Below are 25,349 nucleotides of genomic sequence, written 5' to 3'. Positions count from 1 at the left end.
CTCTGCATTCACATATGGACAGCTTTGAGAGATGTGTTGTCCCAAGCACCGATAGCATGACTTCAATGCACTGTTACCTTGGCCAGTTGCTGAGGCCTTGGGGCCCAACTGCATTTTACTTTTAGCCTGCAGCCGATTCACCTCGGTTGTCTGATGACTGAAAATGGTGCAGAACTCTCGGGATTATCAGTCGGCCATATCCATCGACAAAGCTGTCTGACAAGCTAAGTCAAAAGTCAAGTTAGTGGTTGTCAACAATTTACTTCTGATACGTTCATTTTTCAACCCACAAACAAAGTGGTCACACAAAGCTCGGTCCTGAAAGTTTCCAAAATGACAGTGAATGGTTAACTTTTTAAAGCTACAATGTACTCACTGATACCCTCATCATTTAATTGATCATGTGTTCCAAAACAATAACTTTCAGCAATTTCCAGGGGCTCAGGACTATAGTGCTGTTCTAACTTGGTTAGGATCTCCTTCAGTGGCGTGTCCTTCGGCTTGACGGGAACAAGCACATTTTTCAGGGTTTCATACACCTCAGGGCCTGCTTCAGTCAAAAAAATAGCCCATTTCATTTCTAAAACCGCCCGGTTATGGTTTACATCATTGGGGACTTTGACAATACTATTCGTGGTGAAAAACATTTCTAGCCGCTCCACATATGTTCCAAAAGTCTATGATGGAACTCACCCAAGCACCCTATTATTCCCATAGGCATGGCCATCTGGACTCTGGCAACGTCAACAGTCAACGTCAGCCACATTTCCTCAAAATTTACCTCGGATTTTTTAGTTTTTCTGCAAAACAAAGAACCTCTAACAGTCCCTTCATCAGTTGGCAGGATTATCCTCCAACAAAACTTTCAGCTAGGGAATCTGCAATCACATCCTCATCGCCAATTCTGTGATATCTTGAGATACAGCATATATATAATTAAGAACTGTGCTGCACATGCCTTTATTATTATATACATCAGTAGTCCACCAGGTGGCGCTATTACAAGAACATAAGAACACAACAAATAGGAGCAGGAGTAGGCCATTCGGCCCCTCGCGCCATTCAATTAGATCATGGCTGATCTGATCTTGGCCTCAAAGCCACTTTCCCGCCCACTCCCCATAGCCCTTGACTCCCCTGTAGCTCAAATATTTGTCTATCTCTGCCTTAAATATATTCAATGACTCTGCCTCCACAGCTCTCTGAGGTAGAGAATTCCAAAAATTCATGACCCTCTGAGAGAATATACAAAAGCCAATTAAGTTAGAGAAGACTGTAAAGAGTTTCCAATTTTGCTTTTAATGGTGCACAGAGGAAATCATTCCCTATTTTTTTTTAAGTAAGACAATTGCTGTATTTAAATCTACCATTTAACCCTTTAAGGGAAAAGATGGCATTAACTCCTTCACCAACTGGAATAACATGAAATTGCGGCTCTTGTGAAGTTGTCTCTTAAATATTACATTGTCTCGATGTAACTAATTTGTTCCCACTTTGCTAAAGTGCTTATTGAATCACCTGCATTTCAGCTGTAAAATACTGCATGGCTGTGAGATGTTATTTCAACGCAGAGAGCTACAGGATAGATAGAGATTTGGGTCAATGCTGTCTACAACTATTAGACATTTCACTCACACCATCTGTATTTGAGCTAGAATAGAGGTTGTAAAAATGTATTATATACAAAGCAGATTGGCTTAAGGACAGAAAACAGTGAGTTGTGGTAAATGGCTATTTTTCAGACTGGAGGATGGTAGACAGTGGTGTTTCTCAAGGGTCAGTGCTGGGGCCACTGCTTTTTTATATATATATATATAAATGACCTGGATATTGGAATATAGAGTAGAATTTCTAAATTTGCCAATGACACCAAACCTGGGGGTGTGGCAAACAGTGATGATGATACCAATCAACTGCAACAGGACATAGAAAGGCTAGCAGAATGGGCAGGCAAGTGGCAGATGGAATTTAATACAGAAAAGTGTCAGGTGATGCATTTTGGCAGTAGGAACAGGGAGAGGCAATATACACTTAATGGCACACTTAAAGAGTGTGCAGGGACAGAGGGACCTGGGAGTTAATGTGCATATGTCCCTGGAGGTGGCCGGACATATTGAGAGAGTTAACAAAGTATATGGAATCTTGGACTTCATAAATAGAGGTATTGAGTACAAAAGTAGGGAAGTTATAAAGCACTGGTTAGGCCACAACTGGAGTATTGCATCCAGTTCTGGTCACCGCACTTTAGGAAGGATGTGAAGGCCCTTGAAAGGGTGCATAGGAGATTTACCAGAATGGTTCCGGGGATGGGGGGTCTTAGCTACAAGGACAGGTTGGAGAAGCTGGATTTGTTTTCATCAGAGCAAAGGAAGTTGAGGGGTGATTTGATAGAGATGTACAAGATTATGATGGGTTTGGATAGGCTAGACGGGGAAAGGCTGTTCCCACTAGTTGATGGTACAAGGACTAGGGGACACAGATTTAAGATTTTGGGCAAGCGATATAGGGGGGACGTGAGGAAAAGTTTGTTTACACAGCAAGCGGTGAGGACCTGGAATTCGCTGCCGACGGAAGTGATGGAAGCAGAAACACTCAGGACTCGATTTTGCTCAGGGGTCGGGTGTGGAGGCGGGACTGCTGGCAAAATCAAAAAGATTGGCAGCGGGTCCCAAACCCACTTCCAACCTGCCTCTAATCAATCTTCCCAGGAGTCGGGTCCCCGATTTGCGCAGGGGCCCAACTCCTAGCAGCGGGAAGAGGATTATAGCCACTTAATTGCTTGTTAACAAGTAGTTAACAGGCAGTTAAGAGGCTTTTTCCAATTTTGCCAGGTTGACTGCGGGCTTCCCGACGTCCAGACTCCATGCCAGGTAAGTGTGGCGTGTTTTGAGTCTACTGTAATGTTTCTTCATTGATGACAGCTGCAGAAGTGGTGTGAAGGATCCAATGATACACTGGTGAGTTTCAGAGCTAAGGAAATGCTGGGAAAATCATTTTAAATGTTTTTAGACTTTTCTGTAGGTAATAAGGTTTGAAGTGTTTGTGTAGCCCCAGCTCATTGGGAGAACCTCGCTCACCAGTGACAGATCACTTCTGTAACCTCACCGGCAGCTGCCATCTGTTTTATCCTAAGGAGGGAGTTACTGGAGAGCCTGGGTGCAAGGGCTTACCTTTGTATAGTGATTGTCAGTGTTTGCAGCACCTCAATGCTGTCAAACACTGAAAAATCATCTGTCAAACAAAAATGAGTGTGTCCTCTTTAAAAAAACTGGCAGATGACGCATCATCAACTGATGTCATCTGACACCAGCTTTCTCTTAATTGGCCGGCAAGCCCACAGGGAGGGCTTAACAAGGCCAATTGATGCAAAATAGCGTCTGTGCATCAGACATCACCGGGGGCGGGACTAGAACCCGGAAGGCAGCAGTTCCGCCCCCAATGCGCCTCTTCAGGTAAGATCGCGGCCTCGATGTTTTCAAGAGGAGACTGGATATGCACTTGAGAGAAATAAACTTGCAGGGCTACGGGGATAGAGCGGGGGAATGGGACTGACTGGATTGCTCTACAGAGAGCTGGCACGGACCCAATAGGCCGAATGGCCTCCGTCTGTGCTGTTATGACTCTATCTATGATTGTATTTTCATGGTTTTCTACTCTGCATTGCTCAGACCCCAACTCCAGACTTATACTTTATTCCATACTGTTTTTATTCCAGACTTATACTGCCAGGTTAGTGTCAGTGTGAAGCTGAAATCGCCACACACTGAGGCTATACTTGCAGTGTAAATGCACCCCTTTACTGCACGAGTGTCGCAGGTCCCGACACGTGGCAATACTAAAGACGAACTCGCCATGTTCTCTAAGGCTGGAAGCAAATGAGTCTTTTTTCTATTCATTGGATGTGGGCATCACTGGCAAGGCCAGCATTTATTGCCCATCCCTAATTGTCCTTGAGAAGGTGGCGGTGAGCCATCATTTCAGAGAGCAGTTAAGAGTCAACCACATTGCTGTGGGTCTAGAGTCACATATCGGCCAGACCAGATAAGGATGGCAGATTTCCTTCCCTAAAAGGACATTAGTGAACCAGATGGGTTATTTTTAAATTCCAGATTTATTTAATTGAATTAAAATTCCCCAGCTGCCATGGTGGGATTATGAACTTATGTTTAGGTCAGGCCTCTGGATTACTAGTCCAGTAACATAACTACTATGCTACTGTACCAGTCACTAGCACCAAAGGATCTGGTAAGTTTATCATTGGTGCTGTAGCTGGCTGTACAGGACCTGCGGCATTAGCACGGTATAGAAAAGCGTCAATAGAAACCTGAGCAATTCTCCCTTACAGTCAAGGAAAGTGTGTTCTCAAGTAAATGCCAAAGAGATTTCGGTACTTAAAGAGGTAACATGGCGACTGTGGTATACAGCCTACCCGTTACTGTAATATCCCTGTAACACTATAATAAGCAGAGCTGCTACTTTTCTGGTGTTTTATTGATGAAATATCATTAAAAGTAACCTTTACTGTATATTCCACAATTTGATGGATTATACTTTTAAAATTGTTTTTGCGATGAAGCATAAAAATGGTGAAATGGTTTGACTTGTAATGTGAATTAATCTCAGTTGTTTTAATAGGCAGCACTATGCTTGTCTGTCTGATTGTTACAGCAGTTTATTTTTAATAGTTGGAGGAGGCCTTTCGGCCGTTCAAGCCTGCTCTATTATTTTGTTAACATGGTAACTTTTATCTTTTTCATCACAGTTGCTTGTCCTTTCCCCCGATCCCTTAATACCCTTTCCAAGGAAGCATCCATCTCCCTTTTAAATACCTCAATTGATTTCACATCCGTGACCTTCTGAAGCAGTGCCTTCTAGATTCTCTGAACTCTTTGGCAAGGATTCATTCACATCATTTTTTAAAACAAAATTCATTTGAAAGTCAAGATATTCTTCAATTTATCCCCGTAACACTTTCAGTTGTTTGGCCCATACAAAATAGTGAGCTGCTCTTAGGTACAATGGGAGAATCACTATGCCACGCATAATTGAACAATCGATTAGGGATACTTAGTCACAGATATCCTTGTGTCTTTCAATGGGAAATAAAATCCCAAATTGATTGCTTAAAGATATGTTGGGAATACCTTTAAAATAGCAGTGAGACAGGGGTCTAAAACTCTAATTATGCTACTAGAGAGCCAGACTCATAGGGGTAGAAATTCGCCTGGTTCCATTTTCGGTCCCAGGCTTGGTGCTGCGCAGGCAGCTTTTGCCATAACCGAGAGACCTGAGGCCGGCCCAAAATTGGGTCTGGGACCTCAGTAACATTTGGAAACATAGAAACATAGAAGATAGGAGCAGGAGTAGGCCATTCGGCCCCTCGAGCCTGCTCCGCCATTCAGTGCGATCATGGCTGATCATCGAAATTCAGTACCCGGTCCCTGCTTTCTCCCCATACCCCTTGATCCCTTTAGCCTTAAGAAATATATCCAACTCCTTCTTGAATATATTTAATGAACTGGCCTCCACCGCCTTCTGTGGTAGAGAGTTCCACAGGTTCACCACTCTCTGGGTGAAGAAATTTCTCCTCATTTCTGTCCTAAATGGCATACCCTTTATCCTTTGACTGTGTCCCCTGGTTCTGGATTCCCCGACCATCGGGAACATCCTTCCTGCATCTAGTCTGTCCAGTCCTGTCAGAATTTTATAATTTTCAATGAGATCACCTCTTATTCTTCTAAACTCCAGCGAGTACAAGCCCAATCGACCCAATCTCTCCTCATACGTCATTCCTGCCATCCCAGGTATCAGCCTAGTGAATCTTCACTGAACTCCTTCCATGGCAAGAACATCCTTCCTCAGATAAGGCGACCAAAACTGCACACAATACTCAAGATGTGGTCTCACCAAGGCCCTGTACAACTGCAGCAAGACATCCTTGTTCCTGTACTCAAACCCTCTCGCTACGAAGGCCAACATACCATTTGCCTTCTTAACCGCCTGCTGCACCTGCATGCTTACCTTCAGCGACTGGTGCACAAGGACACCAAGGTCTCGTTGTACTTCCCCTTCTCCCAATCTATTGCCATTCAGATAATAATCTGCCCTCCTGTTTTTGCCACCAAAGTGGACAACCTCACATTTATCCACATTATATTGCATCTGCCATGCTTCTGCCCAATCACCCAACATGTCCAAATCATCCTGGAGTTTCTCGACATCCTCCTCACAGCACACATGCCCACCCAGCTTTGTGTCGTCTGCAAATTTGGAGATATTACATTTAGTTCCCTTGTCTAGATCATTAATATATATTGTGAATAGCTGGGGTCCAAACACCAATCCCTGCGGTACCCCACTAGTCACTGCCTGCCACTCGGAAAAGGACCCGTTTATTCCAACTCTTTGCTTTCTGTCTGCCAACCAGTTCTCTATCCAAGTCAATACCTTGCCCCCAATCCCATGTGCCTTAACTTTACATGCTAATCTCTTATGCGGGACCTTATCAAAAGCCTTCTGAAAGTCCAGATACACCACATCCACTGGTTCTCCCTTATCTATTTTACCAGTTACATCCTCAAAAAATTCCAGTAGATTAGTCAAGCATGATTTACCTTTTGTGAATCCATGTTGACTTTGTCCGATCCTGTCACTGTTTTTCAAGTGCTCTGCTATTAATCTTTTATAATGGACTCTAGCATTTTCCCCACTACCGATGTCAGGCTTACCGGTCTGTAATTATACATGAGCTGCTGGCCTCTCTGGTGCCTCCAGAGAGCAGCTCACGCATTTTACCAACGTGAATGTCGGTCCATTTGACTCGCCGGCAGCGGCCCAAGGGTAAGCCCCCGGAGGGGGTTGTAGCAGGCAATGGGAAGCAATCGCAAGGACTGTGGAGTCGGGGCAGCACTTTTGCTCCTCCTGGCTCCACAGGAAGGATTTATAAAAATGTCTTTAAAAAGAATATGGGCTAGAAATTCACTTTGGCCCCGCCAGCTGGCTAGCGCCCAAAAGTTAGCGCTGCGCGCGGAGCCAGTTGCGCCCGTCAGAAATTCAGTTTTTGCGCCCCAAGTCGGAACCGGGCGCTATTCCAGGGTGTGCCCGCCCCCGCTTGGGGCGCTGAAACTGAATTTCAGCGCTGTAGGTGCCGCAGCGCCACCCGCTGCGGAGCGGCAGGCTGCGGTACTGCAGGCCTCCTCCTTCTCCTAAGGGGGAGGTGCCTGCAACTCAGAGATCGCCGCTCGCTAGTGCCGGCAAATGAGCCCGGCACCACGGAGAAGTGCCGGGCTCCCGGAAAGCAGCCGGCAATGCCGCGGGGGGGCTGGTGGAGGAGGCCGGGGAAGGAGGTGCGGGCAGGCGGCCGCCGAAAAAGCGGCCGGCCGCACCTCCGCCTTAACTAGCGCCACTAAGGCTGCAGCACGGCCCGGTCTTCACATCATTGTTTGCGGCCGCTGCGGAAGAGGCGGCCGCAACTAAATATGGGGGTCGGGCCGGTAGCGGGGCGGAACCGGGGCACTGTGCACACCGATTACATCATCGGTGCCGGCGCAGCGCTACCGGCTACCGCCGCCATTACCGCAGCGCTGAATATCAGCGCAAACTCCTCCACTGGCGCAGAAGCCCTCTTTGGGCGGTAACTGGGCGCAAAGCCCACTGAATTTCTGGCCCTATATTTTTAGTTGGCGGCCGTAGTGATGCCTGAAGACTCCTGAGCGGGGAGGCCTGCCCCACTCATTGCTGCCCAATTTCTGTGAACCTAAAACAAATGTAAGACACCAAATGCCAGGATTAATAAAAAATGTCCTAGTGAAGGATCCCCTTGGAATGAGTGACCATAACATGGTTGAATTCCAAATTCAGTTGGAGGGTGAGAGAGTTGGATCTCAAACCAGCGTACTAAGCTTAAATAAAGGAGACTGTGAAGGTATGAGAACAGAGATGACTAAAGTGGACTGGGAAAATAGATTAAGTTGTAAGACGGTACATGAGCAGTGGTGTACATTCAAGGAGATATTTCACAACTTTCAAGAAAAATATATTCCACTGAGGAAAAAGGGGCATAAAAGAAAAGACAGCCATCCGTGGCTAAGTAAAGTAATAAAGGACAGTATCCGACTGAAAACAAGGGCATATAAAGTAGCCAAATCTAGTGGGAGGATAGAAGATTGGGAAGCATTTAAAAGCCAGCAAAGAATAACTAAAAGATTAATTAAGAAAGGGAAGATAGATTATGAAAGTAAACTAGCAAAAAATATAAAAACAGATAGCAAGAGTTTCTACAGTTATATAAAAAGAAAAAGGGTGGCTAAAGTGAACATTGGTCCCTTAGAGGATGAGACCGGGAAATTAGTAGTGGGGAACATGGAGATGACAAATACGCTGAACAAATATTTTGTATCAGTCTTTACAGTAAAGGACACTAAAAATATCCCAACACTGGACAAACAGGGGGCTATAGGGGGGGAGGAGCTAAACACGATTAAAATCACTAAGGAGATGGTACTCGGTAAGATAATGGGACTTAAGGCGGATAAATCCCCTGGACCTGATGGCTTACATCCTAGGGTCTTGAGAGCAGTAGCGGTAGGGATTGCGGATGCATTGGTGGTAATTTTCCAAAACTCCCTGGATTCAGGAAAGGTCCCAGCAGATTGGAAAACTGCTAATGTAATGTCCTTATTTAAAAAGGGAGGTAGACAAAAGGCTGGAAACTATAGACCAGTTAGCCTAACATCTGTGGTTGGTAAAATGTTGGAGTCCATTATTAAGGAAGCAGTAACAGGACATTTGGATAAGCATAATTTAATCAGACAGAGTCAGCATGGTTTTATGAAGGGGAAGTCATGTTTGACAAATTTGCTCGAATTCTTTGAGGACGTAACAAACAGGGTGGATAAAGGGGAACCAGTGGAGGTGGTGTATTTGGACTTCCAAAAGGCATTTGACAAGGTGCCACACAAAAGATTACTGCACAAGATAAAAAATCACGGGATTGGGGGTAATATACTGGCATGGGTGGATGATTGGCTATCTAACAGAAAACAGAGAGTGGGGATAAATGGTTCATTCTCGGGTTGGCAATCAGTAACTAGTGGTGTTCCGCAGGGGTCAGTGCTGGGACCCCAACTCTTTACAATCTATATTAACGATTTGGAGGAGGGGACCAAGTGCAACGTATCCAAGTTTGCCGATGATACAAAGATGGGAGGGAAAGCAGTGAGTGAGGAGGACATAAAAAACCTGCAAAAGGACATAGACAGGCTAAGTGAGTGGGCAGAAATTTGGCAGATGGAATATAATGTTGGAAAGTGTGAGGTTATGCACTTTGGCAGAAAAAATCAAAGAGCAAGTTATTATCTAAATGGAAAGAAACTGCAAAGTGCTACAGTACAAAGGGATCTGGGGGTCCTGGTGCATGAAACACAGAAGGTTAGTATGCAGGTACAGCAGGTGATCAGGAAGGCCAATGGAATCTTGGCTTTTATTGCAAGGGGGATGGAGTATAAAAGCAGGGAAGTCTTGCTGCAGTTATACAGGGTACTGGTGAGGCCACACCTGGAATACTGCGTACAGTTTTGGTTTCCATATTTAAGAAAAGATATACTTGCTCTCGAGGCAGTTCAGAGAAGGTTCACTCGGTTGATTCCGGAGATGAGGGGGTTGACTAATGAGGAAAGGTTGAGTAGGTTGGGCATCTACTCATTGGAATTCAGAAGAATGAGAGGCGATCTTATCGAAACATATAAGATTGTGAGGGGGCTTGATCGGGTGGATGCGGGGAGGATGTTTCCACTGATGGGTGAGACTAGAACTAGGGGGCATAATCTTAGAATAAGGGGCTGCCGTTTCAAAACTGAGATGAGGAGAAACTTCTTCACTCAGAGGGTAGTAAATCTATGGAATTTGCTACCTCAGAGAGCTGTGGAAGGTGTGACATTAAATAAATTTAAAACGGAGATAGACAGCTTCCTAGCTGATAAGGGAATTAGGGGTTACGGGGAGCGGGCAGGGAAGTGGACGTGAGTCTAGGTTCGGATCAGCCATGATCCTATTGAATGGCGGAGCAGGCCCGAGGGGCCGTATGGCCTAGTCCTGCTCCTACTTCTTATGTTCTTATGCCTGTTTTAGAACAATTTTGGGTTGGACATTTTTCAGGTGTTCTTAGAGCACAGGACATTGGTCCACAAAATTGGGCTTCTTTGCGCCCATTTTACGCCACTAAGATGGGCACAACGAGGTCCAATTGTTACCCCATAATCCTATTAATAGCTGCCTCCATGAATAATACTCTGGGCATGTTTGGCCTTTTGGAAGATTATCACCACTTTCATGGCCTAAAAATGTGAAATGGCTGAGGAATTTAAGACCTAAAGATTAAATTTATTCAACTACATATTAGCACCAGGTGGAGCTAGAAATGATTCTCAGTACAACCATTGTACCTAGTGCCATAAAGAAACTCTTCACATTACCATTTTGATGTTAGGTGCTGTTACTTTTGCAGAGAAATTGCTCGTCCCGTTCTTGTAGGCTACCACTTTTATGATCCACTGCTGACTTTTAAAGAGTGGCTTTTGTTTGCAATCTCTGTGAGCTGACAGGAGCCTTGAAGATAATGAAGAATGTGCCTTCCTGTATAAAGTGAAATGAGTCCAGGGTATGAAACAAGCAACAATGAGCAAAATGCAATAGTCGTGATAATGTGTTTGAAATATATTAAACAAGTGAATTGTTATGAACAGGAAGACTTGAGTAAATTATTATTTAAGAGACTAGGCACATAGAAAGAGCAGTAGGCTATTCAGCCCTTCAAGCCTGTTCCACCATTCAATGCGATCATGACTAGTGGATATCTGCTGGCATTGCTCACAGGTAGTCACGGGTCTAGAGTACAGTTGTGATATTTAGCTGCTAAACTGGCCTGCCACTTTCAGACCACCGTTTTAAAGTGGCAATCCCAGGTAATTCCAGCTGCTTATAAACTATTGAAGTAATTCTGGGGGCAGTTATTATTACTGTTTGTACAGACTCCAGCTCAATGACTGGCAAAAAGCTTGTTTTGTATCTGTCACAGAGTGATGTCTGGGGTATGAGTCTGCAGTGCTAGACGGAAGACCTTTTTATATATACTAGCAGATCTCCCATGGCACTGCTAAGGACAAGTCAGATGATATGCTATTTTATAAGGGCAGGAGTATTAAATCAATATAATGCACAATGCCTTATTCTGCTACATTGTTCTGTCCTTTAAGAACACAAAGTCTAATTATTATTGAATAACCACCGCACAGGACAATAAGGGTTTCATTGCTATTTGGTCAGAGAAGCAGACTGGAATGTGTTTCTCAGTTTCAGGCTCCAGCTCAGGAGGACCTGTAACTTTAAGATGATTTTGCATCTGTAACAAAAACTGTGGTGCTTGGAATATGATGTCTACATGTGTTAGACGTAGCATTTTTAATATTTACTAGCAGATCTCTGTGGTATTGCTCATGGTAAATCAGTTCTTATATTGTTTTATACGGACCATGGTATAGAATGTAATGTAGAACATATTATTCTGCTGCTAATCTGAAACATGGGCTGAATTTTCATGGGGAAGGCGGGTTGGGGGCGCGGGAAACCTGGGAGGCCGGGTTTCCCGCAGGTCCTGCTGACTTTAACGGCAGGGCCTGATTTGCATGAGAAGCCTCTGTTTCCCACCTGCAGCCAGGCAGATTGAGAGGCTGGGCTGCTCTGGGCAGGTAAGCCGATGACACTAGGCCGCACAGAGGAGGGAGGGAGGGTTCGTGGTGGGGCCAGGGTCGCCCGGCGGAGCACGGTGGGGGTTGCTAAGGACCGAGGCCAGGAGGCAGCTACATCGGGGCCAGTGGCAGCAACATCGAGGCCAGTGGCAGCAACATCGAGGCCAGTGCCAGCAACATCGAGGCCAGTGGCAGTGTAACATTTGCATGCTGAATTATCAGTGGCCCGCAGGCATCTGTAAGGAATACCTATTATATTCACATGTGATCACATGCTGAGTTGTCATTGGCCTGCAGGCATCTGTAAGGACTGCTATTGTTTAGAAGACCCAGTAGGGGTCCTGACTCCATTTTGTCCACACGGTGCTGTACTGTTGATTGAGTACACAGACCTGATGCTTCATTAAAAGAGTTTAAACTGTAATCGTTGTCCTGCAATTTTTTTTTTTGTACAAAGTGTGCAAAACAAGACAGGCAGCAACATCGAGGCCAGTGGCAGCAACATCGAGGCCAGTGGCAGCAACATCAAGACCAGTGGCAGCAACATCGGGGCCAGTGGCAGCAACATCGAGACCAGTGGCAGCAACATCGAGGCCAGTGGCAGCAACATCGAGGCCAGTGGCAGCAACATCGAGGCCAGTGGCAGCAACATCGAAGCCAGTGGCAGCAACATCGAGGCCAGTGGCAGCAACATTGGGGCCAGTGGCAGCAACATCGAGGCCAGTGGCAGCAACATTGCTGGGAGGGGGTGGGGATGAGGATCATCACTGGGGGGGGGGTGGTTTGCGGTGTGGTGATCATTGGGGGGCTGGGGGGGGTGGGTGCAAGGAAGATCGGGAGCCGGGGTCGGCCAAACGAGCAAGTTGGGGAGGTTTGTCCAGGTTCGCAGGGCGATGGGCCGCGGGGCAGCCAGAGATGCCGGGGGGGTTGGGTCTGAAGAAGGTCGGGCCGGGAGGTGCACGGGGAAGGCCGGAGGAGTGGGGAGGAGGCCTTGTGGAGGGATCTGAGGCCTGGGGGTGGGGGTTGGGATGATCGAAGGCCTCGTGGGGGAGGAGGCCTGGGGGGGTGATTGGAGGCCTTGTGAGGGGGGGGTGGGCTAGGCAGGGACCCTGGATCCAGGAGGTAGGTGTAATGACGCTTACCTCCTGGATGCAGCAGTCCTCGACTTGCTGTAACTGCTGGGTTTTACAAAGTGTGTAAAACCCGACTAGCTACAGTTAAAAACAAAATGGAGATTAAAGAAGAGGCTTCCAGCCTCATTGTAATATTTAAATTGACGTCCCGCCTCCTGGCAGCGGGTTGGTCGCCCGCCCCCGTCCCCATCCCGTTACCCCCCCCCGTCCCCCGTCCCCTTCCCGCCTCCGTTAAAACCGGAATTGGGCGGGTTGGAGGCGGGTTGAGGTCGGGATTCCAATTTTTAACAATTTAACTGCCCCCACGCTCCAAACCCACCCTTTTTTTAGGGTTAAAATTCCCCTCTGGCCCCGATTTTAACTCTAAGTGGATTGCCCGCTCAGGCCTGAGTTAAAATTACAGTCGGATTTCAATGATGTAATTGGGCCGCAACATGTATATGTGAAGAAGGACCCTGTTGACTCTGGGCGCTTGTCCTTGCTGCCTGCTCAGGAGAGCAGGTTAAAATTGCAGATGTTGTGATCGTGGCGGCTTTCAGACAGGTAAGGGCAATTTTAACTGCCCATCCGCCATGTTTCTGCTGAGCGAGTAGGGTTAAAATCGCCCAAACAATCTTTAAAAAAAGAGAAAGTGAACCAGCAATTCCTTTTGTGTTTTTCTAACATGGAGTCTGAAATTTACGAGCAACTACAACCCTTGGATTTGCCTATTCCCACAGAGAATATTTGAACAATGGTCTTAAAGGGGCAGGAGAAGTTAAAAAGAGCTCCATCACATCAGCTAAATAGGACAACTGTGCTCTAAACTCCATGAGCAAAACCATGGGAGATCCCCGAAATACAATGGGCTGGATTTTCTCAGCCCCAAGGAGGCGGGTATAGAGGCGGGACTGCCGGGAAAGTTGCAGAATTTGGGGGCGGATGGCAAACCCGCCCCCAACCCGCCTCCGTGCCCTCTTGCCAGGAGGCGGGAAGCCACCCAGCCGCGGGTCCCGTCACCTTGGAGGCGGGAAGGGATTAAAGCCTATTAACTGCCTGTTAACAGGTAGTTAACAGGCAGAAAATAGGATTGTCCCCATTTTTGGCACTGAAGTGCGGGCTTCCCGACCTGGGGGATCCCCACCAGGGTGTAGGAGGCGAAGAGGAGGTCTGCGGGGGTCGGAGGGGTCTGAAAGTGCGATGTAGAGCTGAGTGATGGGTGCAAGTGTGGAGTGGTAAGTATGTGAGGTGAGTGTAAAGTGTTAGAAAATGTTAACTTACCTTTGTTTCTACCTATAGCCTTCAGCCGCTGTGGAGCCGAAGTCCCGACATCTCCATTGTAGAGATCACAGACTGGCTGTTGGATCCTCCGACTCAACAGCCAGCTGATTTCTGCAAAGTTGAAAGGTTTGATGAGTCCTGAACACAAGGACTCATCAAACTACACAGAACGTCAGTGTTTGACAGCTTCACAGAGCTGTCAAACGATGACATTTCTTCTTTCAAAAATTCTTGACAGATGACACATCATAGTTGATGTGCTCTGTCACTGACTTCCCCCTAATCGGCCTGCTGAGCCCGCTGGGCGGGCTTAACAAGGTCAATCAGGGGAAAATCCCACTGGTTGGCCAGAAGCTGATGGAGGCGGGATTGAAAACCGGCAAGCAGCAGTTCCGCCTCCAAAAGCTTCCCATTGAGAAAATCCAGCCCAATATTTCTGTTTGAAGATTTATTATAATTTTAGTGTAGTACAAAGGAATAGTTCTGAAAGAAATAATTCCTAAAACTCAAAACAAATAGTGAGCAACTTTCTCCTTTCTCAGTTGAACTTTATTTTTTTGGGGGGGTTGGGTGGAAGTGGGGAGAGTTGGAGGCACCACATGGAATGAAGTTGGCAAAATTGCTATGATGTGCTTGTCACACTGCTATGATGTGCTTGTTAGTGGCTGGTTCAATAACAGGTCAAATAGAAGCTCTGCCTTAGCTGGTGAGTGGTACTTAATGGGGAAAGAAGGGTTTGCTGAAGAACATGGAGAATTTAGCTTACATTAAAAAAAATGCACAGAGGATAATAATTTAATAGGATAAAGATGTATTTGAGCAATAAGCATTTACTTTCATCGGCCAACATTCTTCCCTCAACCAGTGCCACCAAAATAGTTTCATTGGTCATTCATCTTATTGCTGTTTGTGGGACTTTGCTATGTACAAAATGGCTGCCCTATTGACCTACATTGCAAAGGTAGCTGTACTTCAAAAGTAATTCATTGCATCTGAAGCACTTTGGGTCATTTCTGAGCAATATGATAAAAGTGCTAACTAAACGCAAGTTCTTCTTTTTCTTCATTATGTAGAAGGCAACTTTGAAACATTAATTTTCAGTAACCTTAGGAAATTTGAATGCCTGGATGTAATTACCTGACTGATCCAGGGGGAGCACTCAAACATCTTTTGATCCTTGGAAACCGAAGGCTGCATTTCTTTTTACAAATTGAAATGTTGCTTTCACAGTCTGAAATCACACCACAGCTTTCGACTGAATTTTGGAATCCTGATCTTCTAGACTGTGAACAAGGAAGAGATCCAACTGGAGACCGCAAAGACGGTTTTCCTCTTTGAGTGCGTATACGGATTGTCATTTTATACGGGGATCTGCATTTTCTAAATACAAAGAGAGACATTAAATAGAAAATTCTGATTTTTACTTTATTTAGCTACATTAAACAAAACATCTGTTTAATGGTTGTGGGCATTCTAATAACCGTGAGGCTCATTCCACGATCCCCAGAGTGGAAGACGCACTCGGAAGGAGTACAGGTTGGAGACAGGGCTACAAAATTGTGGCACCGATTCTCTGACCTGTACCGCTGCTAGCACAGCTTCCCACTGGGGACGTGAGAATTAGGCCTTGTGTTTTATGAAACAACACAAAGTAACGTTCCAGACTTTGTCAGGCGTGTATCATTTCAAAGCAGCGAGAACTTTGAATGCTCTATGGAATATTTTGAAGCATCAATTCAAGAATTATCTAATTTCAAGACACATAGGGGGGGAAATTCAGTATCGCACCGTTTGGGGCGCAATTATCGGCTGGGCGCAAAGTTTAGCGCCTGGCGCTAATTATCGCCTCCGACTGCAAACTTGGCTTTTATCGCCCCTGGAGGTGAGTGGAGCGCTAAATCAGGTGCTGCACACCTGTCTTAAGGCGCAAAGGCCGAGGAGCGAGGCGCTAACTCAGAGCGCGGGCGCAACACAGGTGATGTCAGTTAGCGATGGAACAGACACACTGGCGCTGGACAGTTCTTAAAGGGGAGGGTCAATCTTGCTCTCCAGCCACACCCTGCTTATTGGAGCCTTGAATCTCGGCCTGGAGAGACCTGGGACTACATTTTCCTGCCAAGGACTATGGAGAGGGTGAGAGAACAAGCTCAGTGCTTCAGCGAGTGGGCCTTGGAGGCTCTGGTTGACGCGGTGGAGCGCAGAAGATCTATACTCTTCTCTGAGAGTGGCAGGAGGCCTTTGCCGCGCGAGTACAGAAGAATGTGGAGGGAGGTGGCTCAGCACATCTCCTCCAGGAGCATGGTGACCAGGACCCATATCCAATGTCGCAAAAAGTTCAACGACCTCACTCGGGTCATCAGGGTGAGTGGCTTTTTTTCAATACCTCTCCATCCCTCCATCTCAACCTCAGTCTATGGCCCAGAGGGGCTTAAAACCCCAATGCCCAACACTCATCCAACACCTATGGCCCTCTCATGAAACACAGACGCACATTCCACACTTTGCATACAGTAAGGGCTATTCAACTATGGGAGGCACATCAGGCAAGACCATGGCTGCTTACATTAAAGGGCATCTGCAGTCTCAGGTTCTGACAATTAGCAGCCTTCCACCAGCCTTGCTGCAGCCACTGGGGCCCCATTACGGAGGAGCAGTAGGGTGGGAAGGGGGAAGTGTGCAAGGGAAGGAGATCACCCTCGAAGGGCAAAAAGTAGGAGGTGTGACGAAATGTTGGTCAATTTTTTATTAAAGGCCGAGGTTCACGTTCAAACTTTTGTTTAGTGTTTTGGACATTATCTCCAGGTTGTGAGAACCAGTTATGTTAATGAATGATTTTTTGTGTTTGTTTCTATTAGTTTGTCATGAAGAAATGACACACACAGAGTTTGTAAAATAAATAAGTTTTTGTATTCAAAATGTACATGTTTGGTCTTTGGACTCATTGCTGCCTTGGCCGGCTTAGGAGTTGCGGGTTGGTTTCATTCATGTTGTTCTCCATGGCAAAAGTCATTTCCTCAGCAGGGGCCTAGAAGCGGCTTGTTATCAGCCGTTGACGGACGGCCCTTGCAGTTTCAACATTGTGGGCCGGCCTCCCGCCTCGGTGCTGCTGATGATCATCCTCCTCCTCTTCCTCCTCCTCCTCCGGTGGTGCTCCAAGGCCTGGTGGCATTGACTGGGTCCTGCGGATTGCCAGGTTATGCAGCATGCAGCACACAAATATGAAGAGAGAGACTCGCTCAGGCGAGTACTGCAGGGCTCCTCCTGAGTGGTCCAGACAGCGGAACCATTGCTTGAGCACGCCGATCGTCTGCTCAATGATGTTCCTGGTGGCGAGATGGCTCTTGTTGTACCGCAGCTCAGCAGGGGTGTTGGGATTACGGAGCGGTGTCATCAGCCAGGTGCACAGTGGGTAACCCTTGTCCCCGAGGAGCCAACCACTTGGCTGATGCGATGCCTGGAAAAGTTCTGGCACAGTAGTCTGGCGCAGGATGAATGCATCGTGGCTGCTGCCAGGATAGCGGGCATTGACAGTGAGTATCAGCTGTCTGTGGTCACAGACCAACTGGACGTTTAAGGAGTGGAACCCCTTGCGGTTGCGGAAATCCTCTGCATTGTTATGCGATGCACGCAATGCCACATGCGTGCAGTCAATAGCGCCCTGCACTATGGGGAAGCCCGCTATCGTCGCAAAGCCCAATGCGCATTCATGCTGTTTGGCCCGGGTCATCAGGAAAGAGATGTACTGGCGTCTCCTTTTATAGAGGGCATTTGTGACCTGACTGATGCAGCAATGGACCACGAACTGGGAGATATTGGCGATGTCCCCAGTAGTTGCTTGAAAGAAGCTGGTGGCATAAAAGTTCAGAGCCACTGTGACCTTCACTGCCACCGACAGAGACGTCCTGGTCCTCAGTAGAGGCTGCAGATCTGGCTGCAGCAGGTGGCAGAGCTCAGTGACCACCTCCTTGCTGAAGCGCAGCCTTCGCAAACACTGCTCCTCAGACAAATGAATGTAGGAGAATTGTTGGCGAAATACCCTGGGAGGGTATGATTGCCAATCTCTCTCTGCGTCTCTGTTGCCTCCGATTCTGCAGGTGCAGGACGATGCCCCAAATCAGTGCAGCCCCCATTGTCTCTTCGTAATCAAAGTAATGAAGGTCAAAATCCAAAAGTACCTGCAAAGTGATGCTCAGTAGCCAAAGCTACTTCACACAGCGTTGACTTCTATGCAGAAGTCTCTCCTTCTCTCTCTCAGAATCTCTCTGTCAGAATGAGTGGTGCAAAGATGTCTACCACAGAAAAAGCCAGGAAGAGGCCGCCTTTAAATAGCGCCACCCCCCCAGCCCCACAGCGACTGGGAAGCGTTCCAGTCTACCTGTCATTGTTTGCGCCAGGCGGAAAGGAGGGGGGCGCCACTCAATATCCGGTCAGGGGCGCCACAAGGGCGTTGCACGCTCGACTGACGTCAAGATCTGCGGGCGCAGGAGATCGGGGCGGTATTGTTTAGCACCGCCGCAAAATGTCTGGTCAATTTCGCGAGCGGCGCAGTCATCGCCGCGCCCGGGCGCTAGTTGCTTTGCGCCCCATTAGCACCCTTTTAAGGCGATAACGGGAGGCACAAACCAACCGAATTTTTCCCCCATAATTTCCCTAGTTTGAAAAGAATGTCAAAATTAACAAATCTTTGGATCTCATCAAACCTATCTCCTGTTACCATAGTGCTATTTGCTGTAACCAGTAAGCACATCTCAGTCCAGCTGACTCCATACTACACTAATTACAGTAATTGTGCCAGATCAACAGTGACTGCACTTCATAAGTCATTCATTGACTCTGAAGCACTTTGGGACATCCTGAGGATGTGACAGATAGTAGGTAAATGCAAATTCTTTATGTGAAATGCATTTGTGCAGTCTCCACCTAATACTCAACCTAGTTTTCATAGAACCACAACATAAAATTGACAATCTCTTTCTCAGAGAGGCCTTGGGGAAAAATTCAGTTGGTAGCGCCACCCATTAGTGCCTTAAGAGGGCGCTAAGTGGGGCATAAACCAACTAGTGCCCGGGCGCGGCGATATCTGCGCCTCTCGCGAAATTGACTGGACATTTTGCGGCGGCGCTATACACTATCACCACGATCTCCTGCACCGGCAGATCGTGACGTCAGTCGAGTGCGCAACGCCCCGGTAGCGCCCTGGACTGGAAATTGAGTGGCGTCCCCTGCCTTAACGCCTGCCGCTAGCAACGACAGGTTGAGAGGAGCGTTTTGCAGTCGGGAAGGGACTGGGTAGAGCGCTATTTAAAGGCGACCACTTCCTGCCTTTTTTTGTTGGTGACATTTTTGCACCATGCATTCTGAGAGAGAGAGAGAGAGAGACTTCTGGAGAGATTCTACACTGTGTGAAGGAGTTTTGGGTACTGAGCAGCACTTTGCAGGTTCATTTTGATTTGCTCTTCCTTGTACCTATTTAGAAGAGACTGTGGGGGCTGCACTCTGAGCTCTTTCCCTGGGTCTCTCCATTGTTCTTTCCAGCAGATTTGATGTACAGGTCTCTCCAGGCCAAGACTCAAGGCTGCAATGAACAGGATGTGGATGGAGACCAAGATAAACCCTCCCCTTTAAGATAAAAACAGAAAATGCTGGAGAAACTCAGCAGGTCAAGCAGCATCTGTGAAGAGAGAAACAGAGTTAACGTTTCAGGTCGATGACCATTCATCAGAACTCCCCTTTAAGAATTGGCCGGTGCCAGTGTGTCTGTGTTCCATTGCTGACTGAAATCACATGAGCTTCGCCAGCGCTGTGAGTTAGCGCCTCGCTCCTTGGCCTTTGCACCTTAAGACAGATGTGAAGTGCCTGATTTAGCGCTGCAATCACCTCCAGGGGCGAGAGAGGCGAATTTTGCAGTCAGCGGCGATAATTTGCGCCGGGCGCTAACCTTTGCGCCCGGCCGATAATTGCGCCCCAAATGGGGCGATACCGAATTTCTCCCCCCTTATATTTTGTGGGGAAAAATCATACTGGAAAAAAGTCACATGTTAGGGGGATGTTCTCTTGAGACTCGGGCTAAAACCAATTGCTCAGCTAGAGTTGAAGAGTCTTGGTAGTTGACTGTGCCATAACTGATTTGAAAGTTCTGGATACTAAACCGTTGTGCCTAAAATGAGGAAATTTTCCATTTCCCAGTGCTAACATCCCTTGCCTTGATGAACATAAATATAAACATTTAATTCATGGTGCAGTGCGAAGGGAATTAAGCCAGCCCCTGGAATAGATGTAGTCCTGAACTGAGGTGCAAATAGCACAAACCGATTACAATCTATAGTTAATAGAAATCCTCGTTCAAGTCTTGACAAAAACAGGAGGCATAAGCGGTCTTGTGAAAATTGATCTCAAAGTCGTCTCCCAATTAAACATGGGGAGCCATTCCTTTCCTGGAAAGGAAGAACCACTGTCTGCTGACTCACTCTGCTCCAGCCATTGAAAAAGCTACAGCCGCACCAGAATACCCTCCAGAACAGAGAAAGGCAAGGAAATGGGATGACAAAAGAAATATAGAAAATAATGACTATTAGGCTGGACAGGAGCCTAGAAATTACTTTTGGCGGAGGTTAAGGGGTGATCTGATAGAGGTCTTCAAGTTTATGCAGGGTTATGAGAGGGTAAATAGTGACAGATTGTACACTGGTTAGTGAGATGGTAATGAGAGGGCACATATTTAAGATGATCTCAAAAATAATTAACAGGGAAGTTAGAAGAAATAATCATTACACAGAGGGTGGTTAGAATGTGGAATTCTCTGCCGCAAAGTGTTACTCAAGCAGAGTCTGTAGATTATTTTAAAAGGCAATTAGATAGTTGCTTGAAAAAAAGGGAATATTAAAGAGTATGGGGACAGAGAAGTGGGATTTGACTGGGTGAGATATTAAATGTTGTGGAGACAGTGCAGGAGAGTGGGATTTGATTAGGTGACATTTGGAGGCAAACTTGACAAGTTTCTATGCTGTAACATTCTACGGTTTTATGGTCCACAGACAAATCTTTAATGTATTCTAATGGCATTCATTTGTTTGTGATTTTAACAGAGACATCAGCCCATTTAAAATAAACAGGTCAACGGCTCCATTGCAATAGAAGGTAGGGGAACAGCATATGAACACATTAAAGTATTCTTTCGCTAATATTGCCAACAGTCATTTCAAGGCTATAGTTAGAATAGAGCTAAAAACTGTAGTACAATCTCAGAGGTTCTGAAGATGTACGTGAACTAATTGTATTGGATTTTGTTGCTGTTGTTGTTTGTGATGCTGGCTGATCCCCTTAATAGTCTTGTATCAGTTATTTTATATCTATATATATATTAAAAATCTGATAAACTCAGATTATATAATAAATCTTATTTTATCCCAACTACATTGGTACAACAGGGACAACAAATAATAAAGATTATTATTTTTATCCTGACTTAACAATGTGATTATCAAGTTATAGAAATGTATAGAAAGAGAGAGAGAGAGAGCGTTTTCTTACATATCGCAAGCCTTTAGTAAACTGGCATTAGGTTAGAATACACATCACAAAGAAGACCACAGAGATAATCCACTGCTTTGACAAAGCTGGCTGGGAAGAGTAGGAAATGTCTTTCAGCAGCAGTAGAACAGTGGAGCATTTTAAAACCTGGGCCAATCTAATCACTTACCACATTCTAAGACACAAATCCCCATGAGGCCAACAGTCCCATTCAAGAGTGGAAAATGCTGCTACTCAGACAGGCTCTGGTTCAATGGGAACTATGCAGTCCTGTGCTATCACACAGTTTATAAGAACTGAATTTACCAGAAGGATAATGACAGTTGGCAGGGTTTTAGACTTGCTGCGGCTTGATGCCAAAGTATTACATGCATGTCAAATACTCTTTTTTTTCCTTCCAACACTACAACTATTTGTGAGAATTCGCATGGGCAGGCATTACTTATATATACAATCCACCAATTGCAGACAAAAAACCTTCTAATCCATTACCATGTGTTAGTATTCTTGACTTTCTAACTGACACAATGCTGTTGTGTAGTTCAGTTAAATCCCATTTAACTTCTAGGTTTACCTTGCCTTCTCTATTTAATCTGCAATGTAGAAATGTCACATTGCACAATGCCCTTAACTTACCAGCATTGTGCAATGTGTATGTTTCCGTATGTTTGCAGTCAGATAATCACACAGATACATTAAGTATGTTGTACATCCACACAACTAACAGCAAGGTTGCATTGTGTTAAAAAAAGTGCAACAGAAATTTTAAAAACTTTTCAATTAAAGCAAGTTTCAAAGTGTAGAATTTATAGATTCCATAGGCAATTGCATCTAAAACATTCTCTGTAGAGAAGTGGCTTGTCATTTTAAAATATAATCAAGTTGAAAGGGTCCAACATCAAACGCAGCATTTGAAGTGGTAACTGGAGTGAGTCCTGAATGGGTACCAGTCCAAGGCTGGCAGCCCTTGCAGTGACATAGACCTCACAACATTTTACTCTAAATCCAATTACCCAGCTGGGGAGAAGGGACAGTAGCACAGTGACTTGAAGTCATCATACTCCCATCCTTTGTTGCCTAGAGACATGTGAGGGATGGGAAAGACCTCCTCCAGAGCCATGCCAACCCAGCACTTCCACTGCCACAATACCAGTACCACAAAGGAAAGAAGCCCATGATCAGAAAGGGGAGTTTTCATATTAGCACCAAGAGTTAACAGGATGGATTTTCCAGTACCTGTGCTCCTGGGTGATAATGATCCACAGCTGGCCGCCATTCCCATCCCTCCCCCGAGTGCTTTCACACAGCCATTCTCACCAAAACTTTGAGGGGTACATCTAATTGGCTGTTCTGTGTAAGCTCCCACCCGCACAGCAGCCCACAGCTGGGAGCACACATGATGGCAGGCAGCAATGGCTACTACCACCCTTTAAATAGTTGCAGCAGCAATTTAAAGAGAAGCATGGGTTGCACAGCTAGACAAACTGGGGCACAAATGTGGGTATCTGGGCATGTAATGAAGCAGCACACCAGAAAAACACCTCGTTTATCGATACAACACTGATGCTGCTGCAGAAAGTAAGTGGAGAGAGGGTGGCTTCTCCTGTTTGGCCGTCCAGGGCAGCCTCAGGAGGGCAGTGTAGGGAGATAATGCAAATGTAAATGCAACTGCAGTAACCAGAAGACATAATGATAAATGAGGAAGACGTTTTATAACCACCCCTCCCCGCCTCCCCCCCCCCCCCCCCCCCCCCGCAATACTTCTTTTCCTCTGATTTTGGCCTCTTGTACACCTCCTCCTCCCTTCACATCAGCATCGGCAGCAGTTCATTCGATCCTCCTAGGTCCCACACTCTGGAATTTCCTCCCTAAACCCTCACTCCCTAAACCCCTATGCCTCTCCAACTCCCACGTTTCCTTTAAGACCATCCTAAAATCCACCTCTGATGAAGCTTTTGATCACCCCTCCTAGTTTCTCCTTAGGTTCAGTGTAGGTTTCCTCATGCTTCTGTGATGTGCCTGGGGATATTTCTTTTTGTAACTTAACACCTTTTACATAGTAAATATCCCAACGTGCTTCATGGAGGAGAAACCAAAGCCAAGAAGGAGTAAGAGAGTTAGGAGAGATAACCAAAAGCATAGTGCAAGAGACAGTAAAAAAACTCTTAAAAGGGAGGGAGAGAAGTGTCAAAGCAGAGGGGTTTTAGGCAGAGAGTTCTAGAGTGTAAGGTCAAGACAGCCGGAAGCTCTTGAAATCCAGCAGCACTTTTATTTTCCTCTGACTGCAATTCATATTTGTACAAGCATAAAGCACATGGATGGCCCAGAACACACTCACTGTGAAATAAGCAATGAATCCAAGTTAATTCCACTATTGAGTAGGGCCTAGAAATTGAGTTTTGGCTTAGCCAGGGCTTTAGCGCCGGAAGTTAGTGCCGGCGCTAAGTCCCCCTGCGCGCGCCAAAAATTCAGCAGGGCCGCGCCCAAACGGCTGCCGGCGCTACTGAAGGGTCTTTGCGGCGGTAAATCGGCGCTAACTGCCGTTTCGCGCCGCAATTCCGGCGCTGCGGCACCCGATGCGGTGCGGCAGGCTCGGGAAGTGCAGGCCTCCTCCTTCCCTTAAGGAGGAGCTGGCTGCACCCGGCCGCGGCCCGCGAAAATCTTTTTAAAAATGAGCCCGGCACCTCGGACAAGTGCCGGGCTTGCTTCTGTTCCGGGGGGGGGGGGGGGGGGAAGTCCGGGGAGGGAGCTGCGGCCAGGCGGCCGGCGGGAAAGCGGCCGGCCGCCGCGGGGCCTTTAATGCGCCGGCGCAAAGACTTGTAAGACTCTGTTGCCAGAGTCTTAGTTGCGGCTGCCACGGGCGAGGCGGCCGCAACTGAATTTCGGCGCTGGGGCCCGTCGGCATGGCAACCGGGACGCTGCGCACACCGATGACGTCATCGGTGCCGGCGCAGCGCTACCGGTCTACCGCGGCGGAAGGGCCCCAGGCAATTTCGGCGCCGGCGCCAATTGCAGCGCTAGGCCCTCTAGCGCCGCAAAATCGGCGCTAAGGGCACTCAATTTCTAGGCCTAGAACTATTAACATTTTTGAAAGTGCAAAATATCGTAAACTGCACCCTACATTGGTGATACAGTACCATCATGTTTTAGAAATATTTATGAATTATTCAATATTCACAGTTATTTATTTCTAACAGGCATCTAATTTCGTATGTGTGGTCTTTCCACATTGTGATAAATATGTATAAATCAAATAGTAATGCTTATCATTAGGAAAATACAGAAAAATATGTGGCCAGAGCTTGTAAATACTCCTGCATAACCTTCTTTGCACAGTTCTATTTTGAACTAGCTTACTGTGTTCTATAGTAGAATCATAGAATAGTACAGCACAGAAGGAGGCCATTCAGCCCATCGAGCCTGCGCCGGCTCATTCAAAGAGCACTCTAGTTAGTCCCACTCCCCGCTTTTACCCCATATCCCTGCAATTTTTTCTCCTTCAAGTATTTATACAATTCCCTTTTGAAGGCTACTATTGAATCTGTGTCCACCACCCTATCAGGCAGTGCATTCCAAATCCTAACCACTCGTTGTGTAAAAAGTTTTTCCTCATGCCGTCTCTGGTTCTTTTGCCAATCACTTTAAATCTGGGCCCTCTGGTTATCGACTCTTCAGCCATTGG

General features: G+C 46.5%; 1 protein-coding gene across 1 annotated transcript in view; it reads right to left on the bottom strand.

The window, feature by feature from the left end:
- LOC147107159 (doublecortin domain-containing protein 1-like) overlaps positions 1 to 25,349 on the bottom strand; it is a 731,408-nt gene that overhangs the window by 667,868 nt on the left and 38,191 nt on the right. The window contains exons 2-3 of the mRNA XM_086008298.1: positions 15,275 to 15,517; positions 10,473 to 10,632 (exon numbers count right to left, since the gene is read on the bottom strand). Of these exons, the coding sequence (XP_085864424.1) occupies positions 10,473 to 10,632; positions 15,275 to 15,517 (403 nt within the window). The remainder of the gene's footprint in view (positions 1 to 10,472; positions 10,633 to 15,274; positions 15,518 to 25,349) is intronic.

The sequence above is a fragment of the Somniosus microcephalus genome, chromosome 15, assembly GCF_052327205.1.
Source record: "Somniosus microcephalus isolate GS21.2 chromosome 15, FLI_Smic_1.0, whole genome shotgun sequence".
Taxonomy (NCBI): domain Eukaryota; kingdom Metazoa; phylum Chordata; class Chondrichthyes; order Squaliformes; family Somniosidae; genus Somniosus; species Somniosus microcephalus.
The sequence above is the reverse complement of the archived record's forward strand: the minus strand, read 5'-3'. Positions and strand labels throughout refer to the sequence as shown.